General features: G+C 31.5%; 2 protein-coding genes across 2 annotated transcripts in view; both read right to left on the bottom strand.

Moving 5' to 3' along the window:
• Positions 1–997: 997 nt before the first annotated feature.
• LOC127718579 (plexin-B-like) lies at positions 998–8161 on the bottom strand. Its single transcript, XM_052224647.1, has 6 exons — positions 8002–8161; positions 6290–6444; positions 5819–5966; positions 4989–5120; positions 4140–4223; positions 998–3826 (listed from the first exon to the last, which is right to left on the bottom strand). The coding sequence occupies exons 2-6, from the start codon at positions 6355–6357 to the stop codon at positions 3722–3724; spliced, it is 537 nt and encodes a 178-aa protein (XP_052080607.1). The 5' UTR covers positions 6358–6444; positions 8002–8161; the 3' UTR covers positions 998–3721.
• Positions 8162–10606: 2445 nt separating this feature from the next.
• LOC127718562 (plexin-B1-like) overlaps positions 10607–23795 on the bottom strand; it is an 81245-nt gene continuing 68056 nt past the window's right edge. The window contains exons 22-30 of the mRNA XM_052224630.1: positions 23067–23215; positions 22672–22802; positions 21243–21302; positions 20680–20751; positions 19090–19156; positions 17155–17301; positions 15994–16150; positions 14137–14301; positions 10607–10747 (exon numbers count right to left, since the gene is read on the bottom strand). Of these exons, the coding sequence (XP_052080590.1) occupies positions 10623–10747; positions 14137–14301; positions 15994–16150; positions 17155–17301; positions 19090–19156; positions 20680–20751; positions 21243–21302; positions 22672–22802; positions 23067–23215 (1073 nt within the window). The 3' untranslated portion in view covers positions 10607–10622. The remainder of the gene's footprint in view (positions 10748–14136; positions 14302–15993; positions 16151–17154; positions 17302–19089; positions 19157–20679; positions 20752–21242; positions 21303–22671; positions 22803–23066; positions 23216–23795) is intronic.

A 23795-nucleotide genomic window follows, 5' to 3' on the forward strand; every position in this document is an offset into this window, starting at 1 on the left:
CTACAATCTGTCGGTACCTGTATCTTGGCATTGCACAAGGTCATGTTTTTCTCTGACTGTTTATGACGTCTTTACACTAAATCCATTGGATGTTGGATGTGTAATGAAAGATAATTTAGTCTTAGATGCAGGTTTTTTTTTATTAGTAGTTATTGGCTTTGAATTAGCTGTCAGTAACTGCGAGTACTCTCAGATCTGTACTTAGTGTCTTTTCGTTGTTGGGATGTACAAGTACCCGGCCACGTCCACTCTGTGTTTTTGTTAGATGTATTTCTAGTTGTATCCATCTGATGAGTTAAGCCTTTTTCAACTGATTTTTATAGCTCGTTCCTTTGTTGTACCGTAACAGCACTGTCCCAGGTTAGGGGGAGGGTTGGGATCCCGCTAACATGTTTAACCACGCCACATTCTGTATGTATGTGCCTGTCCCAAGTCAGGAGCCTGTAATTCAGTGGTTGTCGTTTGTTGATGTGTTACATATTTGTTTTTGTTCATTTTTTGTACATAAATGAGGCCGATAGTTTTCTCGTTTGAATTGTTTTACATTTGTCATTTCGGGGCCTTTTATAGCTGACTATGCGGTATCAGCGTTGCTCATTGTTGAAGGCTGTACGGTGATCTATAGTTGTTAATTTCTGTGTCATTTGCTCTCCTGTGAAGAGTTGTATCATTGACAATCATACCACATCTTCTTTTTATATTAAAGATTTGTCATAAGTCAGAAGTATGTTGTTCAGTAGTATTCGTTTGTTGGTGTGATTCATAAGTGTTTCTAGTGTCTCGTTTTTATAAAGATTAGACCGTTGGTTTTCCTGTTTGAATTGTTCTACACTAGTCATTTTGGAGCCCTTTTGATATAGCTTGCTGTTCGATGTGAGCCATGTCATCGTGTTGAAGGCAGTATTTTGACCTATAATTGTTTACGTTTTACACATTGTGACTTGGATGGAGAGTTGTTTCATTGCCACATCTTATTATTTATATAAATTAAACCGTATTCGCCAAATTTATATCATTTTTATTTGTACAATTTTCAATTTGATCATCAATTGATTAAAAAATATGTATCATATAAACATGATGCTTTATTTGTAGGGTATTCAATTTTCATTAACATTAAAATAAAACAATATTCATTATATTCATCACATATAATATACTTTTTCTATTTTTTGCATAATTATAATTATCAAGTTCTTTAACCTTTATTCATCTTATACATATATTTTTACATTTTGTTTCAATAAAATATTTATTAAAAAAACAACTTTAACACATTGATAATTACGTGACAATTAATTTGTAGAATAAGAGATTTTGTTAAATACCTGAAATATTCAGAGATTTTATAATATCGCTCGCAGATTAAGGAATTTTATAAAATACCTGAAATTGTCTGAAATTGAATAAAATCACAGTCTAAATTGATTGGAATTTAATAAAATACCTGTAAATTGAGAAGAAATGTATCTTTTTTCTTAATAAAATGAAAACGATAGAAACATCTTTTTTCAAAGGAGAGAGAAAAAAATCATAAGTCCAATAAAAAACAGATTACAATTTAGCCCTTTGCAAAAAGAAACACAATAAAACAAAATGTTAAACAGAAAACTAAAGATTGAGCAACACGAACGAAAACAAAACCCACTGTGAACCATTTTTACTTTCAAGTTTATTCTCGTTCCCATAGATTTGGTGTTTAATAAACTGTGTGTTTCAATTCCTAGAAATTAAAAAGTCTGGTACTTAATCAAACATGTAAGTGATAAGGAGCGAAATATTTTTTTTCTAAAATCCGTGAATCTGTAAAAAAAAGTTCTCAATTATTCTAGTGAACTTGAAACATCACTAGTAAAAAAATGTAACTAATCTTGGATTTTATAAATTCCATTATAAATTAGGATTATATAAAACTCCTAAAATTTTAGAGATTATGCAAAATCCCTTATTTAAAAAATTCACTGTAATATATATCATATCTGCTCCGGAACATACGAGTATTTGAACGATACGTATTTGGTCATGACCTTATGCGTATACACTCATATGGTCTGGGTAATGAACACAACAAAAGTTGAAAAGTCGCTTTAACTGTAAATTGCATAAGGTATAACATTCAAGGTGTCATGAAATAAAGAGTTTGTAAAATTAAAATTTGACATTTTTAATCACATGGTAATCATTGTTACATGATTAACTAAATAAAGTGAATTTGACTTACATGTTAAAATCATAGTAAAGAATGTTTTACGTTTTTTTATTTGTCCTTACGAAACAAAATATATAAACATAAGGAGCTGTGGTATGATTGCCAAAGAGACAACTATACACCAAGGTTTAAAATGAAGTGGATGTAAGCAATTATAGGCAACCGTACGGCATTCAACAATAAGAAAAACCCATACCGTATAGTCGGCTATAAAAGGCCCCGACATGAAAAAAAATAATGTAAAATAATAACAATGAATTGTTTAACAAGAAGTAAAAAAAAAAACATTCACAGGTGCTTTGGGCATTGAAAACTTTTAAAATTCTTTCCTTAATCTACAGTGTGAAATGCTCTCATTTTCTGCAGGGGTCATTTTTAATGACAATTGACCAAATTCTCTGACGTCAATCTATTGTTCACACTGTAGATTATTTTTCAAGAATCCACTGACCACTGAATCAACTTAAGTTAACTTATAGTTTAGATTTCCGTAATCTAAATATCTTAAATTCTTCAAATTACTTACGGCATATTTAATTACAATAACAGTAGTGTGTACGTGTTGTTCCTCTGCTCTTAAGTGGAAAATAAGAGTAGAGCAACAGCACGTTCTGTTATTGTAAAATCGTATGAATAGGAGCAAGAACACATTTATTAAAGGAAAATACATAGACATTAAAAATAACCCTAAAAATAACTAATCTAATCACTGGGGAAAAAGAAAAAAAAAACATGTTTCAAACGCCTGTAGTTTCATGTACAAACGAAAAACTGGTCAGGATAAAAGGCTCCGAATTGACTGTAGCGAAGGCAAAAATAGCAAATACATCAAGATTCAGATAATGCATGTAATATGTCAAAATAGTATTTCATTTAGATTAGAAAGTTGTGTCGTTTGGTTCGGAAAGCCTCTTTCATATAATTTATAAGACTTAAAACAGTATGTATATGTGTACGTGCTGTACACAAAGTATAATGTACAAATGAAAAATATGACAATTCATTCTAATTACTTCAATTGAAAATGTAAAAGCTGGCTTATCATTTGAGTAAATTATTAAAAACCTTCATTTGGTCTCATCAAATACATGCTGATCAGGAGGGCGAGGGGTCTTTCATTTCTGTGTTCTTTAATTTCTAAATCTTTTTTTTACAATTTTTTATTTTGTTGGTCCATTATACTCTATTCTATAAACCCCATCCAGACCATTCATATATGACTTCATCTATTGTTTATTGACAATTGTACAGTTGTATTGCTCAACTTTTGTCTATAACGTAAATTCATCAACATATTAATCTACAAAAAAAATACAATTGTCAGGAACAAATCCAAAATAAAAAGTTTGATGTGAAAAACTCCAGTTTATTTCATAATTTCTTCCATGTGAGAAATTAGTTCTTCCGTCATTTACAGTTGTTTTTGTGTTATAAATCATGTATTCACAGTATCAGTATTTAAAAAAAGTGCTATATCTATTTACAGTCTGTTTGTTATTAGAAGTACACCACTTAACGCGTGGCAGAAGATTCATCCATCGATTGAATGACTTCTTCAAGTTTACTTGCGAGTTGAAGGTCTGTAGCTTCTTCCATTTCCTCCAAATCATTTATAATCTGAAAAGAAACAGAGAAATAACTGATACGAACAACAACAATCCATATCGAAAGAAAAATAATTGAAAATTTGATTATCCTAACATACCCATATGTCTTACGGATACTAATTTTGTAAGCCAAATATTTTTCATGAAGTAGAATTTTCATGAACAAATTTCTCTAAAATGCAATTTATTCGGACGTCAGACCAATAGAACAAAGTAAGAACTTGTAAAATGAAGTCAACGGAGCATTAACCGAGTGATGGATATGACAATATTATTAATATTCAAAATGTTTTCAATCATAGCCTTGCAATGAAATCGCTTACTTGACTCTTGTATTTCCTAATAAATAAATTATACAGCTGTTGAAGGGCAGATTGTCGACTGAACCTCATTTCTAGTTTCTGTTTCTGAAATTAACGTAAAGTGCTGTTTAATATTAATGTAACCAATACTGATGACAAAGGAAATGTATAAACACATGTATTGAATTACTCAATAAAATATATACCATATATACATGTATATGTTTTTTTATGTATATTTTGTCTTGATATTCATTTTCACCTGTGGAACATTTCTGAAGTGGTGAATTCAAAATCCTTTTCGCCTCTGAAAAATGGTGCTGTATTTAAAAAAAATAATTATTCATTTATTATTTTATTCAAAAAATTAATGTATTTCTTTTGAGATTATACTTCAGCGAATGAGCCGAACAGTGTTAATACTAAATAATACTACTGACGATTATCACCCAGGGAACAAAATCATTTATAGATACCAGGATTAAAATTTTGTACGCAAGTCGCTCGTTTCGTCTACAAAAGACTCATCACTGACGATCGAAACAAATCAGTTTTAAAGATGGCATACTGTTTAAATTTTAAAAGTGATTTAAACGGCCAATGCATAGGAAATGTTAAAGTAATGAAACATTGGAACCTCGTGAGTTATTGGCTTTTGTCAATTATTGTATAAAAGATTTTATACACAGGTGCTTTGAAATACATTGAGCTTGACACATGTTAAAACACCTGTCTACTGACGAAGATCGTTGGTTTATCTCTAGGTGTTTGTTTGCTTGTTTCTCTCATTGATTCTATTGCATACCCCGTATCTCTTTTCTTAATCATATTTACCACTGCAATTTTACTACGAAAAATGTCACTACTTACATCCGAGATTTCGTCCATTTCACTCCAGAATTCTTTATCAGTCACTGGTTCCAAGCGGATGAAAAAAGGACCAATAAGCTTTCTGTATCTTGGTATGTCTTTATGGAACAATAACTTCTGTGGTGGTGATTCCTGACGAATTCCCATGTAAAGAATAATAACGCTAATTAATTAAACCTCTCAATATTGCATATAACATGTATAAGTATATGGTCTATCAAAACCAAAGCATAAAAATCAATAGAGACCACACAAAATCATCTGTAACTCCAATAAAAATGTATTCAAAATTATTATTGTATTTAAATTTAAGTATATTCCTCACGTTCACCCTGACTATGATTTTTCTTTGTACTTTTTTGTGGCCATTTTTTAGACTTTTGTATGCCTTTTTTGTCTTTTATTTTTATTTTGGCCATGCATTTATAATTTTGATGCTTACTCACATTTCATAATTAAGCCATATGATAAAAAAAAAGGCACGATACGACTCATCAATCATATAATAAATATTTGGAACGTTTGGTATTTTTGTTATTTTTTTTTAATACATGAAACAAACAAAAAATGAATAGCACGTTGTTTCCGTTAACCCTTTCAAACAAACGGTTTCAAATTATAAGTAATGTTAATTCCGAACAAGCTGATATATCAAAATCACCAACAATGCAAAAGATATATTGTGACAATGTCAAGGAAAAGATATAAGACGCTAAAGATTTATGTAAAATTTGAGTCCTTCACCATTCAACCAACCTCAAAAATGGACATCCCATATATCAGACGTCTTCAAAACACTGATGATTTAGAAAGTTTATATTTACTCTAACCTTATTGAATTTGTGGGCTGTTTGGGTAAAACTTTCCACAAAGACTTGTCTGAGAATGTCCATACATGGTTCCACATAAGCAGGCACACTAACATCAAACAATATGTCTGGTTTACCGATCAGTGGAGCCCAAACTCGTGTAGCATAGCTAAAAAAAACATAATTACAAACACAGGTTGAGAAAACTTCAATTATATTGCCATGATATAAGTTATTAAATAAGTTTGTCCAAAGATTATGCAAAACACATTTTTAACTTCTTAATAATAGGATAATGCATATACAATAAGATGAGGAATTAATAAAACGTTAGAAGGCGTAATCTTTGGTATACATATAAAGCAGAAAGTTAAAACATCTACCAAAATGCACAATTTTCACCAATGACTAGATGAACATTCAGCAAGTTTAAAATGCTAAAACCATAGCTTATAAAATATTTTTTCCTATGATTAAGAGTCAAACAATCACCATTCATTTTTCCATGACTGCAGAACGTCTTGTTCTACTCCATAGGTTTTTCCAAGTTTATCCATCATACCGATGAAGTATCGAATTGGTATGGACAATGATTGTGGATCTAATAAACTCTCAAAAGTAGTATCAATGCATTCCGAAAGTAGCAGCTGAAAGAAACAAGTTTTTTTTTAAGTAAAAAAGCTTTATTTGGCAATGATAAATGACCATTTGTCTTGACAACAACATGCTTTTATAATATTGGTTAACTTTTTGTCTTTGAAGAAAAAATAATAACCGATTTATCCAGGCTCCTACATGTTAGAAATAAGACGAATTCTACTAGTGAGGCAGAGGAAACTGTTCCGTTTGAACTCGACCCTGCTTTGAGTAGATATTATTGCGCTCAATAGACATGATCCAATTAGAAAGCTGTGATCAACCTGGTTATTGAAGGGAAATTTGGACTGCAATTAGAAAAAAAGAATTTACGCTGTATATGAGTCCGATACTGTCTTATGTTCCCATTCTGACCTGCCAAGCCTATGCATCTATTAATACTGAATTCCAAACAGACGCTCCGTCAACATTGGATTTTACACCCGAAAGGGACAAATCCAGGTGATAATATTTTTATACCTCAGTCCATGTAAAATAAGATTGCCCTGAACTAAAAATGAAGTTTCATTGGATCAAATTCCTCCACTTGACTCTTCTCTTGACAAAACCCGCACTATTAAAGTATTGAAACATTTGTTTATTAACCCAAAGCGTTCGTATCAGAAATGAAATAAAAAACAATATTTCTTGGAAGAAAACATATATTACATAGTTCGAATCAGTGCACCTCATTTATCCTTTAAAACTTCTTGAATACATTGTTAGTATCATTTTGATTATTAGCATGTTTTCAGAAAATTATATTGTAAAGGATAAACTCAGATATAATGTGAGAAAATGAAGACAATAATATTGTAGCATTTAAAAGACAGGCGAAAGATCCGAAAGGGACTTTCAAACTCACAAGTCGAAAGTAAACTGACAACGCACTGGCTAAAAAAGAAAAAGGCAAACAGACAAACAACAGTACACAAATCACAACATAGAAAACTAAAGACTGAGCAACACGAACCCCTTAGAAATGGGGTGATCTTAGGTGCTCAGGGTTAACAGATAATGCTCCACATGTGGCACCCGTCGTGTTGCTCATGTTAGTACAAACCCGGTGATAAGTTTAATTTGGTAGGTCACATTCGGAGAAATGGTACGGGATAATAGTTACGACAATTGGAACATATCCGTTGTCATTTGTGAAACGGATATTCCATAACGGTTAATCATGATAGGAAATACATGCCCCGAAATATCGTATCAACTGGGAGATAGATACTCCGCGTGCAGGTGCTGCTGGAATATTGCTACATAGAAATGGAAAGTTTACAATTGGGAAGCTGAAAAAAGTGCCAAAAGTCGAACATGATTTATAAATGTTTATTTGAATATGATTTATAAATGTTTTTTTAATGTGATTTATAAATGTTCATTTGAATATGATTTATAAATGTTTATTTGAATATGATTTATAAATGTTTATTTGAATAGGATTTATAAATGTGTTTTGTGTACACACATGTACAAAAAATTAATTTGAATAGTTTTTGAGCGTTTACTGAACCCGATTAAAAGCTCAATACTGATTGTATTTTGGACAATAAATACTATATTACCTTGGTAAGAAACAATCTATTCAGGAATATGTCACCAAAATCTGCATCACTATTAGACTCTTCACCTGGTAGGTTTGACTAGAAAATACATTATTAGCATTTACATATACCCCCCTAGTTGATCTAAAGTAGACAGAAGCACATCCAAATCAGAAATCGGATGATAATAGCTCAAAGAATACGAAATAAACTTAAGTTAATAATCATAATTCCACCTTGTGTAATAATGCTGTATTTTGATTGGTTGTTAGCCAGTGTATTTTTCGTATATTCTAACATTTTTTCCTCATTTTAAACGAATTTGCCTGTTTTTCACCACTGCCGGTGAATTTGCCTCAAATTCCCCTCTCTGCCGTGGTATTTGCCATTTTGGATATTCCTTTTTTACCCTCGCGAGCCAGTTCCCGCCAAAATTATTCGGAACCTTTCTCACTTTATCCCGACAACATGGTTAAGCACTACTGTGGATTCATTTATTTTCGTGGGTATCAATTTTCGTGGGTTGAGGAAAACTTTCATTTTCGTGGGTATTTGATTTCGTGGTTTTACCAATTTATGCATACAAAGCCTATACAGTTGTTTAATTTGTTGAACATTTTAATTCGTGATTCGCCTGTACCAACGAAAACCACGAAAATTAGTATCCAACGAATAATAATGAATCAACAGTATTGATTGAGTTAAATCGAAAACTGTCAGAAATATACATATAAAGAGGGGGAAAAAATGTCTATACAAATGAACGATTTAATGATGGTATAACAATGAAGTTTACACATATAGATACCATGACGTTACAAAAAGACAGCACTAACGCGTATAAGTACATGTATAATTCCCGCGGTACGACGATTTCCCTTCACATGTACAGACAGTTTCAATCAGAATCTATTCGGTGTAATTAAACAGATATATCATGTTATGGAGGGGTATTTGCGAAAAATACCAGTCTTGGGACCAAATTTCCCTCGCCTAGCGGCTTGGGAAATTTCACCGTCCCTTGACTGGTATTTTTCGCAAATACTCCTCCATAACATGATATATCTGTTCAATATACGACACATCGTATTGTGTTATAAAATTATATAGTTAAATTTAATAAAACAAAAATGAAAAAAAGCAAGTCATATATATGCCTTATGGCAAAAGGTATCCATTGTGCATTTATTAAATTGGCAAATATTTTAAACAAACCGGTAAATTACTACTTGATAGTATGATGATGAGAAACGATGATGTTTTTTGTTAATTCTGTAAACTTATTGCGATTTTATCAATGCATGTTACTCCTCCTATTCGTATGAAGCATTAATCTCAGTCTGCGATATATGAAGTTATTAATACAGTTATAGGGAATATCTATTTTCGTAGTAGTAACACTCTGCGTCTCATACGTGTAGTAAACAGATGGTTAACAGATATATCATGTACAGGAGGAGTATGTTCAAACAATGCTAGTGTTGAGAAGAAATGTCTTTCAACTAGCATCTCAAGAAATGTTACCTTCTCTCGACTAGAATACAAGTACAACTCCTAAACAAGTTCAACATTCAGATTTACTATAGATTCATTATGTTTTCGCTATAGTGTTGAATGTAATAAGGCGTCTACATGAAGGGTTAGAAAATAAATTTTTTTGATGTACGACTTTGGTTGTGATGAATATCAAATATAAGAACAAGGATCATAGTAAACTTGTAAAACATTGTCATAGTCTCATTTGTCAAGGCAAAATGGAATATCGGATATGAAGTGCCAAAAAAAAAAAACCCCAACTAGATGCATTATTAAGCATATTATTTTGACGATCAATATTGTATACAGCAAGACAAAATATACTGTTCTTAAAGCAATATGCTGTTAGAAATCACATGATTGGATAGCTATAATAGCACAGTTTTCAAATTTAAAAAAGTGAAATTTGTCGGTATGATAACTCAAAAACTTCCAACGACGTTACCAAATGATGGGATGAGTGAACTAGCACAGGAAATCAAATTATCACATCATTCTAAATGGAAACGATCATTAAACATTTTGTCTAGCGAATAATGAGTATAATGAATTACTCACCAAATCTGTTTCCTGCACATTTTAAGATGTATAAACGAATTAATGAAAATTTAGATATTATCAATATAAGTAAAAACAATAAAAATACATGTACAAAAAACAAAATAGAATATCAAAACTAATATTAAAATTCTTTTTGCCTTACTTCTGAAGCGCTGGTATAATCATTACATGGTCGACTTAATAAATACAAGCTGTCTGTAAAATTGACTTTGACAGCTTGTACCTACTATGTCAGAAGCAATAGTATGGTCAATGTGTTGAATTTGTATTGAAAATTAATAGAATTGCATCCTAGTAATGATTATACACGCAAGACATTTAATAACTTGACTCTTTTTTTTATCCAACATTAAATTAAGTTACGACTAACATGATCATTTTTAATGATAGTACACACCATGTCAATCTATAAAGAATTAACGATATATAATATATTATTTTCAAAAATATTTGTTTCTGAAGTATTTACCTCTTTAATGTGACTCATAAAATTGTAATTTCTAGAACATCAATATGAATAATACACGTAACACACATAAGAAATATTAAATAAATTTACTTACCAGGTGCCATTTTTGGCCTTCTTCTTCCGCACATTCGACGTTATCCGGCATGAGTAAAGTAATATCCTCTGACATAAGGCTTTCCTCTTGGTACGCTGTCGGATTCACTGGTTTGTATTGAAGAAAAAAAGATGGAAACTCAAATACCTTTTTCTTGTTATCTATATTTAATTTTCCCTTTTGCAATAAAAAGAGAAAGATGTAAGTCTATTACTAAATCTGACCTCACTGATTTTCAAATCTTAAAGGGCATCCGATACAGTTTCACGTTAAATTGTCATTTTCATAATTATGAAATATGTTGTAGCCCTGGACGAGTTAGAAAAGAAATCACAAAATAAAACTTGGTCACCGTGCTTGTTTTCGAGATAATTGAGGCTGAAAATTGGGGGTTTTTGCACTTAAGTAAAAAAGCTGAGCAAAGTTATAAAATTTTGGAGTAGATATTCTTCGTCATAAATTGATAAGATTGGTTTCAATCTGAAGCTGTGATAAGGGAAAATAAGGGAATATAAATCCCGTCAAGAATGACTAGTTAATTATTCAAGCCATGCTTAAAATTACGAATAAGATGCTCAAAGTGAGATATTTTTTTACCTTAAAATGGGGAAATCGAGAGGTTCTTATAATGTCATTTTTCTCATTTTTCTACATTAACTGTGTTTTGTCATGCTTTCTCCAAATAGCAAATAAAAAAATATATGTCACCGTGCTGGATTCGAAGATAAATCGCGATTTATCCTAAAAATTGCGTCCCCCTTGTTTACCTCAACTTTAGCGCGAAAATGCACGACGTTGCTGGCATACAATTTCGACGTCTCCCGCCAATAATCCCTGCAAGGTTATTGGCGACATGTTCCTAGTGTTTATATAATGCTTTGAAAGAGCTACCTTAAAATAATAATATTGTTTTGGAAATAAAAAAATGTGTATCATAAACACCCCTCTCTTTTATTCTGTTCATGTTACAAGTGATAAACATCTCAGGTATAGTTATTGCGACTGTTGAAATTTTTTACAGCTTAATTTAAAGACTCGCGGCAATTTACAGCTAGACATGTCGGAACTGTATACACTCGTGTATTGTTGAAGACCATATGTTGACCCCTAAATGTTTTTTGTTTTGGTTGGTGGGCTGCTGTTTCATTGACACACCCCCAAAACATCCTTTTATACACATTTTAATCGCTTTTAATAATTTAACATTTATTCATAAAATCAAAATGTTATTCGGATGAATTAATACAGTTCAAGAAAACTTTATAATATTTCATAATTTTTAATCTGGGAAAAATGATTCAATTTATACCTGAAAAACGGGACATGTTACCTATACATGCATCCCTCATAACTTTGGTTTTGGTTTTTGTGTCCTTTTTATTCATCTCCCAAATATCCAACATATACCGTCTGAATTTACAATTCTAAAGCAATTCAATTAAAGCATTTCTAATATTGTTAATAAATGTTCAGAAATACAATATAATGTTGTAGGAATCTCAAAGTATAGCTGTGACGATTTTTTAACAGATTTAAAGACCTTTAAAGAAATACTACCAGTGTATAATAAATTTATGGAAAACTGGTCCTACTTCTTTTGGTTTTGTACTATTATATTGGCATACATTCTCCTCGTAATAACCAGTATTTCATTTTTTTTGTAAAACTTCGATTAATAAAGGCAACAGTAGTAAACCGCTGTTCGAAATTCATAAATCGATTGAGAAAAAAACAAATCCGGGTTACAAACTAAAACTGAGGAAACACATCAAATATAAGAGGAGAACTACGACACAACAGAAACACAACATTAAAATGTAACACATACAGAAACGTAATATAATATAACAATGGCCATTTTCCTGACTTGGTACAAAACATTTTAAGAAAAAAATGGTGGGTTGAATCTGGTTTTGTGGCTAGCCAAACCTCCCGCTTTTATGGCAATGTTAAATATAACATTAAAATGACAACATTACATGACAGACTACAATACAAATAAATGGGAGAACATATAGGACAGAGAAACATACGAATGATAGCTAACAAAAGGTATCAGGTTTAAAATTTAATACGCAAGACGCGCGTTTCGTCCACACAATACTAACCAGCTCAGATAAAAAAAAAGTACGAAAGCCAAAACAAGTACATAGTTGAAGAGCATTGAGGACCAAAAGTTCCAAAAAGTTGTGCCAAATACGGCTAAGGTTATATGTCTGGGATAAGAAAATCCTTAGTATTTAGAATAATTCATACTTTTGCAAACAGTAAATTTATAAAAATGACTATATAATAGATATACATGATAACACCGAAGTGGTGACTAACTACAGAATAAAAACGGATACATAAAACAACATAAACCAGCACATAAAAATTCACAGCCGAGTTAGCCAAAGAGATCAACGCAAAAAAAGTGACGTCACATTTGAGTTTCTGAAATTTCCCCAAAATAGGATAGAATTAGGATAGAATTCAAGATGGTTTAAAACCGGAATACTTTCATTACAGCGTGATTTTGTTAGTTAATTACTATATATTATTATAAAAGTTGTATACTCGCTAATAATTGCGGCATACTATTATCATTGCGTCCTCTCATATTTGAAATAAATGAATGGAATAAAATGTTCCGTGAGGAAATTCACTTCTTTTGAAATGTTGATGAAGAATTACAATGATTAAACCTGGATTTTTGCGTTATCTGAACTTTCGATATGAAATTTGACACAAATAAATATTGACTTCGCCTGTTACTAAAATGCGCCGTAAAACTATTTGTTGTGTGCTGTCAGAAAATCGGATCCAAATCAAAATTCGATCAGGAATGAATGATAATAAAAATGATAATTGGCATGCATTATGTTAACACCAAAATAGTCAGTCGTCTTAAGAATACTGACTATACGATATTTTGTTGACTTCATTGTTCAAGACCTCACATAATCTTCTAGACGAGGAACAGCAGAAACAGTAATAAGTGTTTAATTTCTTATGATTTTATATATCAAAATGTTAGAATCAAAAGCACTCATCTTAAAGGCATAGAAGTTGACGTGTGTAAGAAACATAAGTTCGAGCATCGTTTAAACTAAAAACTGTTCAAGCGGTATTTTCTATTACGGAATAAAATTACACGCATGACGTCCAACCGAAAGTGACGTTTTGCGGGATTTTGAACGCTTTAACGTCGCGCTAATAGTTAACTCCCTTGAAACTGTATCGGATGCCCTTAAACTGATTTGATTGTTATTTATTGACACATGTAACAAATGCTTTATATTAATTAGTATGCTTATCATTGCGATCCACGTTGAAAATTTTTAAACGAAGGGTTCGATATCAATCACAACTTTAGAACTTTATTTGTGGGTTTTCAATTTCAACTTACATAGATATAATAACAGAATGTGATGATACAATATAATAATAGCATAATATCAAGTGCTCAAAATCACATTAAACAAGTTTGCAATTTTTTAAGACACATGTTTACCGTTGACAGTCTGGTCGTCATGTTGCTTGTATATCAGAGCCATTCTACTGTTGTCTGTAACCATATAATGTTTAAGGGTATTCAGACATACCAATCCATTGTTCTTTTCACTAGTGTTATCAATGTCATTCAGTGTAAGTTTTCCAGCTCTCCCTTCTTGCCACTCTAAGAAATATATATATTCATAGGTAATATCGTGAAACTAAAATTTGTAAATTTTTTAGTGAAGTAAAAATAGGAGCAATTCTTAAAAAAGCAAGCTTATATTTTAGTTACAACAAAGAAGAATGAAATATCATGAAAACCTGAAAATCATCACCAAGTTGCACTCTCTTCAACTTCATGTTGAAATAAGGTGTGGAAGAGTGTATGTAAATGAGATAGGAACCTAATGGCACAACAAATCAAAAGACATCTCAGGGGCACTATATGATTTTTACAAAAAAAAAAAAAAAAAACAACACACAAATTGTGCTATTAAACTGATCAACAACCTGTAATCAGCACAACATTTAACAAACAATAAAACATTTATACATGTATGAAACCTTTTGTCAACGAAACATAATGGCAATTCTAATTGTTTCAGATGAATTATGTGTGCCTCTTCAAATGGAGGGCAATGTTATCTAATTAAGAACTTGCTATGTGATGACAAGACTATTGACTTATGGTTAATCTCTGAACGATGTGTACGTGGTATTTAAAAACTTTTTTAGTTTGTTCACCCCAGAGCTACCTAGTTTATTATCGTCTATTTATACGAATTATATGTTCAAACTACTGTCCATCTATATACAACTGTGCTCATTTTTATATTTTTTACTATCTCGAAACTATACATGTATATGTAGAAAAACACCGATTTTTGTTAATACTCTTTGCTAACCTATATTATGATAAAAGACAGGCGAAAGATACCAAAGGGACATTCAAACTCATAAGTCAAAAATAAACTGAATACACCTTATCGCTATTTGTCCGCCATTACTGGACATCACACAAGTTCCCGTAAAATTTTGACGTCATAATAGAAAATATCTGACGCCACAATGGAAAAGTGATTGTTGTATGACGTCAAAAGTTCGAGCGGGACTGATTCTCGGGTCAAGCGGGATTAGCGATAAGGTGTATAGCCATGGCTAAAAAAGAAAAAGACAAACAGACAAACAACAGTACACAAAACACAACATAGAAAACTAAAGACTGAACAACAAGAACCCCACCAAAAATGGGGGTGATATCAGATGCTCCGGAAGCAGATCTTGTTCCACATGTGGCAGCCGTCGTGTTGTTCATGTTAGTACAAACCTGGTAATCAGACTAATTCGGTAGGTCACATTCAGGGGGGAAATGTCTTTCCAAAAGTTGAATGCAAGTTGTTCGTATGTTTATCACAGAGTTTATTTTCCAGTAGAACGGCTACATGTGTTTAAGCAAAAGGGTTACTTGCAATGAATAACGCGACGTGTGGCTTCAGTGGAGCAGGAAATTCTTACCTTCCGGAGCACTTTAGTTCAATCCCAGATTTTGTAAGGGGCTCCAGTTGTTCAATCTTCAGTTTGCTTTGTAGTGTTTTTGTTATTGTTATTAGTCTTTTCAAATCTTTTACCCCCCTCCTCCTTGGCATCTTCGCTCTCGTTTACAAATATAATTAATCTGTTTTAAAGTCATACTACAGCAATGACTATCTTTAACTCTTAAAACAATTATCTAATTATGTGTATCAGTTCTAGGTGATTAATTTGCGACTACTTAAATTCAAATTTGCGCAGAAAAAAAAATGTGTTATACTGCATATGTTTGTTTAGATACGTGTAAATGCAGTTTTATGGTTTCTTGACAAGAACTACATACCTAAAGAAAGTTCATTATTGTGTGGTATCTTTGAAGAAGGTTTATTCTTATAAATCTGTTCACAACATTTCTGTTTCACCTGTGATATGGTATCACAGTCAAGAACTTTAACAGGATAACGCTGGTCAATATTTCCATTCAAATCTATTTGCAATGTCTGAATAAACAATATATTTATAGTTATTTGAAAAAAAATATTTCACTAAATATATTCGTTCCTTCAAAGTCATATAAAACTTCAAATAAAAAAAAGTTGAATATGTTTTATATACTTGAATGGCTAAGTTTTTCTATAAAACAAGCGTACATGAACTTTCACGTAAAAGAAAATACTTTTATCAAAATCTTTAAAAATCTATTGCTATTGAATTATTATGTTCCCGTAATCTAAGTCGCCGATTTTTTCCCGTATGCAGTGACCTTTACTACGAGACCTCTCGTTAGAACTTCGGCCATTGCACAGCGCAAGTGCGAAGGTAAGCCGTTATGAAAGAATGTAAACAAACGTTCACTGGAACATGTGGAAGATAATTAGCAATAACTGAATCTTAAAGAACAAAATAAATACACTTAATCATTAAACAACTGTTAAAAAAAGTTTGATTAAAAAATGGAAACGCATGGCAAATAAAAAAAAAAGAAATATCATGGCTCTATTTTTCACATGCTCTGTGTTGATTGTTTATCAATGTCACCATCCAGTAAACTTTGGCAACAAACTGGAAAATTAATTGGCTTGCGATCAACAATCACTGAATGACATATTATTTATCAGTCATACGTTATACGTTATAGATTCGTAATAAATGTAAAAAAAAAGGTGCATACATGACTTAGTTTAGTAAATATGCAGGCATTGGTTCAATAATTTTGATAAAATTAAAATTACAAGAAACTCGTTTTATATGACTTTCAGTAAACACGGTTCATATATGATCATTTAAATAGAAAACATTTTATTGTTATCCTGAAATCTGAATAAAGGCATGTTGACAAAGTTAACATTAAAGGTTCAAAAGTGAAAAGATATTTCACTTTTTTCTTAAATCAAAATTATATATATATATCTAAAAATCAATTCAGATTTTGTAATTGCATTATCATACCTTTTATCCTATAATAAACAAATCATGTAATTACTAAATTTTAGAATTTTCTTACAAAAGATTGATGCTCAATCCTCATTTTAAGTAGTTTTTCCTCTGCGATAGTGTTCTTTGAATTAGAAGTGAGTGCATCTACTGGTGCCATTTCAACAATTGTCTTCACTGCTTTGTACAGCATGAACAGTTGCATTCCACAATTTGACTGTAATTAAGCAATATAATCATCCAGTTACATTACAACTAATTTGATAAACAAAAGTTACATCAGGCTTGATTGCTAGTATGTTGAATAGCAATTTTGATGCTGAAATTTTTTTTTTCAATTGAAACAAAGCTTTCCACGACTAAATCATTTTACCCCTAAAAGTTCACATGCCACCGTTTTTTTCCGAGTAACAAGATGTGATATAATTGCAATTTCAGATAACTATCCATCATCAACCAAAGGATAAAGATGTAAATAACCATCCATACATTGTTCATTCCTAAGAAGCACTTTTGGATTTTTTAATAATAAAATGATATCATTTAGGATTATTCTTGAAAATATTTATTATGGTAATACTTATGCTTTTATATGACTCCCTGAAAAACAGTGACTTTTATTTTGTATAACGCGATAAGAAAACACATTACGCCGTTCATCTAGGTAGGATGAACATGCTTTAAAAAGTGCTTCTGAATGATAAGATCCATTGTGAATGAAGAATTGGCTTTCAAATATTCGACTCTGACCTAAACGTTTCTGAAAAGGTAGATCCAGAAAACGATAGGGCAGATGGTATGCTAATGCTGAGAATTGGACAATGGCACATCTGAAATCGCCACATTTGTAATTTATCGATCGAGTCCTATTCCCGATTGTGCCATTTTGACTGAGTGTGAATTTCCATGAGGATGATGCATGCATTATTTTGTTCACGAACCAGATCTCGTTTCTTTGTGAGTCTTCCATCTATGTCAACATTAGGGGAAAATAATCCCAAACTTCACTGGGTATGTATTTACAACTATTGTTTTTCTTATTCTATGCTACTGGACATCAATAGAGAATATTGAAACAAAAAATGAGCAGTGGATTATTTAATGATATCCAAAATTTTAGAAAAGAAGGAAAATAATACTGGTTGAATACTCATATGGTATATTCAGTCTAGAAAGCAATTTTTTTACACAGTTTAGATATTCCCTTTTGAACCTTTAAAATTCAAGTAGTAAAGTTTAAATTGTATCTACTTGTTGAAACGATATTCCAGATCTTGCGTTTCCTCTATAGATTTCCCCGAGAGGGTTCTACTTACAAGGAAACTACTGAACCAAAGACTCAGAATGCTTTAGGTTATACGGACGGAATCCTGCTATGATTTGGGGATAAACCGTGTTAAATATGTTCATTTTCTGGAAATTAGCTGACTATATAATGTTGACTTATTCGAAACATTAAGTTTTTTCAAACAACCCAATAATATCCCCCCCCCCCATCCGGGCATAGATTTTCTCCTCTGTATTCTGCAACGTTTTGGATTTTTTAAATTTGTAATGCTCTTCATCTTCGTATTTAATGTGGCTTTCAATCTGTTGTAATTCAAGCGCGACTGGTGAATCTAATGTAGACGAAACACGCGTCTGCGTAAAAAATTATAAGCCTAGTTTCTTTGATGATTTTTTAAATGTGGCCATCAAACTGTGATTGTAGTAGCCAGAATCCATTTACCTCTTTCATCTAAATATCATATCGAATGTAAATCATTGCCGGTTTTTCCTCGTCAAGAACGTCAAGATGATTCAACGTGCTTTTACCTTCTGGAGTACATTAGGTCACTCAAGATTTTTTTAAACATTCAATATCTCTTTTCCAGTTCATACTTTATAAGTATCATATATAAAACAACGTTTTGTAGATAATAACGCGTGTAATATATTTTTTTAAAAAGAATTATAAGTTGTTCCATGCACTCTTTTTTCATCAGGGTTAGAGAACACCAATTACCGTTAACTGCCCATAAAGTCCAATCTGTAACCAGTTTGCCATCAATCTCAGGGAAATAGATTCAAACCTACAAAATAAAGAGCACTGCAAACTATCCTGTTAATACCGTAATAAATATATTCTGTGTACTGGGAATTTTCCAAAGGCTGAAATGGGCTTTTTGTCTCTATATACCTTTTGCGAAATAAATATGCAAATTAAAGCATTATCCTTTAAGGAACCATTTCAGAAAAAAAAAATATAAAACCATAACAATAGCGAAATTCTATAGCAGAAGTTCACTGTAAAAAGCCATTTCCAGCTTTATTTCTTTAACAATCTTATTTTGAAGAAAATGAAAAGGATTTGCCATTAATCGGTCTAATTTTGTTTTAAAGTGTATAAAGAAGCAAGATATTAAGAGTGTAATTGCTCATTACAAAATTATACACATAAGAAAAAAATAAAAACTATCTGCTATGTAACATTAAAACAGTATAGATAAAGACATTGTTATAAACTTATTATAATTATTGAACGGGGATGTTCGGGGAAGCAAAAGTGAAACAAAACAAAAACACGACTATTTGTGAATTCATCATTATTCGTTGGATACCAATTTTCTTGGATTTCGTGGGTACAGGTGAACCACGAATTTAAATGTTCAACGAATTGCAAATTTTCTATAGGTTTGTATGCAGTCTTCGGCAAAACCACGAAATAAAATATCCACGAAAATACAGCCATTTCTCAACCCACGAAAATTGGTACCGTCAAAAATAAATGAATCCACAGTATCTGGTAGAATGTCGCAACTATTTGAGTAAGAATGAACCATTACTGTTTTGTCTGTTATCCAACAAATCATATTAGTAGAAATAATGATATCTGTTGATTGAGCTACAGGAACTTGTCGTTTACGTGCTGACAATAGAATGGATATTTTATTTTTTTTTAATTGAAAGCAGCTGTTTTTACTTTCGTCGCCAAAGGTAAAAGAAGGTCTAGTATCAGTTCAACGCTGTCTTCTGTCGGTTCGTCCGTCTGATTGAAAGATGTAAGGTAGAAAAAGTTCGTCAAACATGCTTGGCTTCTAAAGAAGGAAATAATTTTATATATGAAATGCAGCTTGATAATGCGAAGTTGAAGCATGGAAGCAATTTTTACATCTGCAGTGCATCCATTTCATGTTTGCCAATAGTTTGAAATTTTACAACAATCTTGTACAAGGAATATTTTCGTCAAATTTTTCTAAATTTCTAAGGAAGGGAATTATGTTATATTTAGTCTGTAGCTTGATGATATTGATATGTAGAGTGAAAATAATTTTACATCTGCCGTGCAGCCACTTCCTGTTTGTTGATAGTTTGACATTTTACAATACTCACTGTACAAGGAAAATTATCTTCAAACTTTTTTTTTCTGAATAGGAATGATCAGTTATGCTTCGGTATAAATGTAACCTTAATTAATTTAATGCATCAACGCATGTCCAGACCTGGTATTGGTCTTGCTTTATATAAACATTCCATGAATGGACGTGGCACGCCATGACAAATTGACACATGAAATTGGTCCTTTAAGCCATATGATCTGGAATATATTACTTACCTTCTAAATAAAACTTTGTGTTGCTTTTTAGTAGCTGACCGAATCATATCTACCATCAGGCAATCTATCAAACTACAAAATTAATTATTGTATGTTTATAAAAAAAAAGTTATTATAGGACAAGAAACAAATTGCTATGTTTACTCAAAATGTGCATAGTTTCAGTTTTCCCTCAGAGTTGAAACAATGAAAGAAAGACGTCCAGGTATACTCGATTTTGTCTCAGTAGTTACATTTCAAATTTTCATAACTTCTAAGAATCAATGGTCAACGACTTTGAGAATATAAACAATCCATTTGATGTACAAAGAAGTCGTAGATCTATGCAAATATAAGTATAAGTATTGTTTAAACTCTCTTCAATGGAACAATTAGTCGACAATGATTGTCACAACATGATCAATTCACGTCCGAGCAGCGGCCTATTGTCGTTAATTTTTTGTTTAATTTTTTTTATCTCGTGCTAACGAGTAAATAATAGTCGTATTTGAAAGATTTTTATTTCTTTATAGAACAAAAATTGTTGGTTCAGGAAAATTACGTCGTATTTAATTTATACTTACTCGAAGAAGAGTGTCATATTTCCCATCAATGAAATTGACAGAACGGATGAAAAATGTGCTCTGAAATAACCAATTATTATTTGTTTTAATGCAAGCTATTTTTATGGGGTCTTGTTGGGCTTACAGATAGAGAACAATATGCAAAATAGTGATTATTTGAGAGAAAAAACAAAAATACAGAATGATGATGTGCTTAAAAATAATAAAAAAAAAAAAAAATTATGGACAAAAATGATACAGATAAAAATGGTCTATAAATGAAAGAACACAGACATGTAAACCCTCCCAGGGCACTCGTTCATCGATATGCATTAAACATGATTAGAATGAGTAATGAAATTGTTAAGGAAAAGGTTTAAAAAGAGTCATTTATTGGTCCCTGAAATGCTAATAGTATCAAAATTTCCAAATTATGTAGATTTTTTGGTAAATGAACAGGATTATTTATTGTGGTCGCTTCCGAAGAAAAATGTCAGTTGAAATGTCATTATATCGTCATAAACATGTTGAGTTGGACATAAAATGACCATTTGATATATAGTTTATGGTAAAATAAGTTACCAGTTAAAACATTATATAAAACATTTTACTGAAATAAACATCTTTGTACAACCCAAAAATAAGTAACTAGTTAAAGCATTATATAAAACATTTTACTGAAATAAACATCTTTGTATAACCCATCTTGCATCAAAGTATCGTTTTATGTAAGGCAATATATGATATAAACCCTAAAGCCAACGTGTAATTCACTATTCACAAATGCAATTACTGATATCTGATAAAGTAATGGCTTGTACCATATCAAAGGTGTTATTTGATATATTTCAATGCCTTTTTTTTATTTTCAAATTCAAGGAGTTCAAACGTGACCTTATCATGACCACATACATGTATCACTATATATATATATGTTGCTAGCTTGGTTGATGTTGTTGTCATTTGATAAATTTAGGATGTCGTTCCTTCACATTTTGCTCTATTATCATTCTTGCATTTCTGACATTATATTTGTCAATGTTTTTATATGTGCGTAAGCCTCCCAATTTGAAAAAAAAGTTTTGAGCATGGCTGGAAAAATTATTTCAATTCAAATAGGAAAAATCATAACATTTTTCCTTCGATGCGGACATATAAGAAACGTTAGAAAGGCAGCCACAAGCGTACAAATGCATATATATTTACTTTTTAATAATTTTTCAATTTTGATCTCTGGTTTCGTTCAAAAATATATAGGACGGTGCAAGTTTTATTGTGACTGCACTCATGTGTAACCCATATTATTTTAATTAGAATATGTATGTGCGTAAAAAGGGAAAGAAGAGGATCATATTTTGATATGTATAAGCGTATTAAATCAGATAAGAAGACAACTTTATTCAGTATCAAATTACCTTGGTAAATTTTGAAACGAACAATTTCTACTTACTTTTCTTGAATTGTCAGCGTATTTGGACGGTCAAATGTCTGGACTAATGACTTCAGGAAAAGTTTATTCGACAATAACATTTTAAAATTGTCAATCGCAGTCTTAGTTCCGTCTTTTTTTTCATCCGATATCTTAAATAAAATGATAAATGTTTTTAACATTTCCTGGTATGCGAAATTTACCGGCCGTAATTTGTAAATGAATTTTCAATTCAAAATAAGAACACCCCGATCCCATGAACACTACACGGTGCGAGATGGGGTAAAGCTGTCCTGCTTTGCATGTATCATTAAATGCCAATAACATTAAAAACTAAAAAAAAACTAACAAATAAGTTATTTGAAAATGATATAAAAGATTTACGTTTAAATCTAAAACTATTGTGTGCAAGTTACCTCTAAACCGTGGAGTAAAGGATTGGTTGTTATATCTTGGTTTGGAAAGAGTTGACGAAGAACATACGTCTTGTAGTCACAAAATGGTACCTTTGAGGTGAAAAGGTCAGATTTTATACTTCTCATTGTCATCTGAGCATCTGCGAATTCTAACAAAAAAATAATAACAATATTTGAAAAATAGATAATAATACAATTTTGAATTAAAAAAAAATCCAAAACAAGAATTGTTCCATGTGCCACATGATAAAAAACCACAGCTTGTCAACATGAGCCGCTTTTTGAGTGATAGTTTTAAAACAAACTTCAAAATTACACAGCCACATTATCTCAATATATTACAAGGAATCAAATTGAAGAAATCTGTTCATTTGGACATGTTCCATATCACTTATAGAATTGTGTGTGGATGCTGCATGTAATTCACACCAAACTTCCTCTACGTCACACTGTCTACCGAATTACAATTATACTTTTATGAATTACTGATAAATTTGGTCTTGATGGTAGATTTTGATATCACGCTTTACAAACAACTTCCTTAATCTAAGTCGAAATTTGAATCGTGGAAAATAATCGAGGTCACACAATCATCAATAAATTATTTAGTCATGTTCAGTCTTTCACTCAATTATTTCGACTGCGGTAAATGCAGTACTGTTCAGATAATATGCTTGCAGTCCATTCAATATTATTCAGTAAATTTCCGGACAAATCAGTATGTTTTAA

Source organism: Mytilus californianus, unplaced genomic scaffold, assembly GCF_021869535.1.
Source record: "Mytilus californianus isolate M0D057914Y unplaced genomic scaffold, xbMytCali1.0.p SCAF_1, whole genome shotgun sequence".
Taxonomy (NCBI): domain Eukaryota; kingdom Metazoa; phylum Mollusca; class Bivalvia; order Mytilida; family Mytilidae; genus Mytilus; species Mytilus californianus.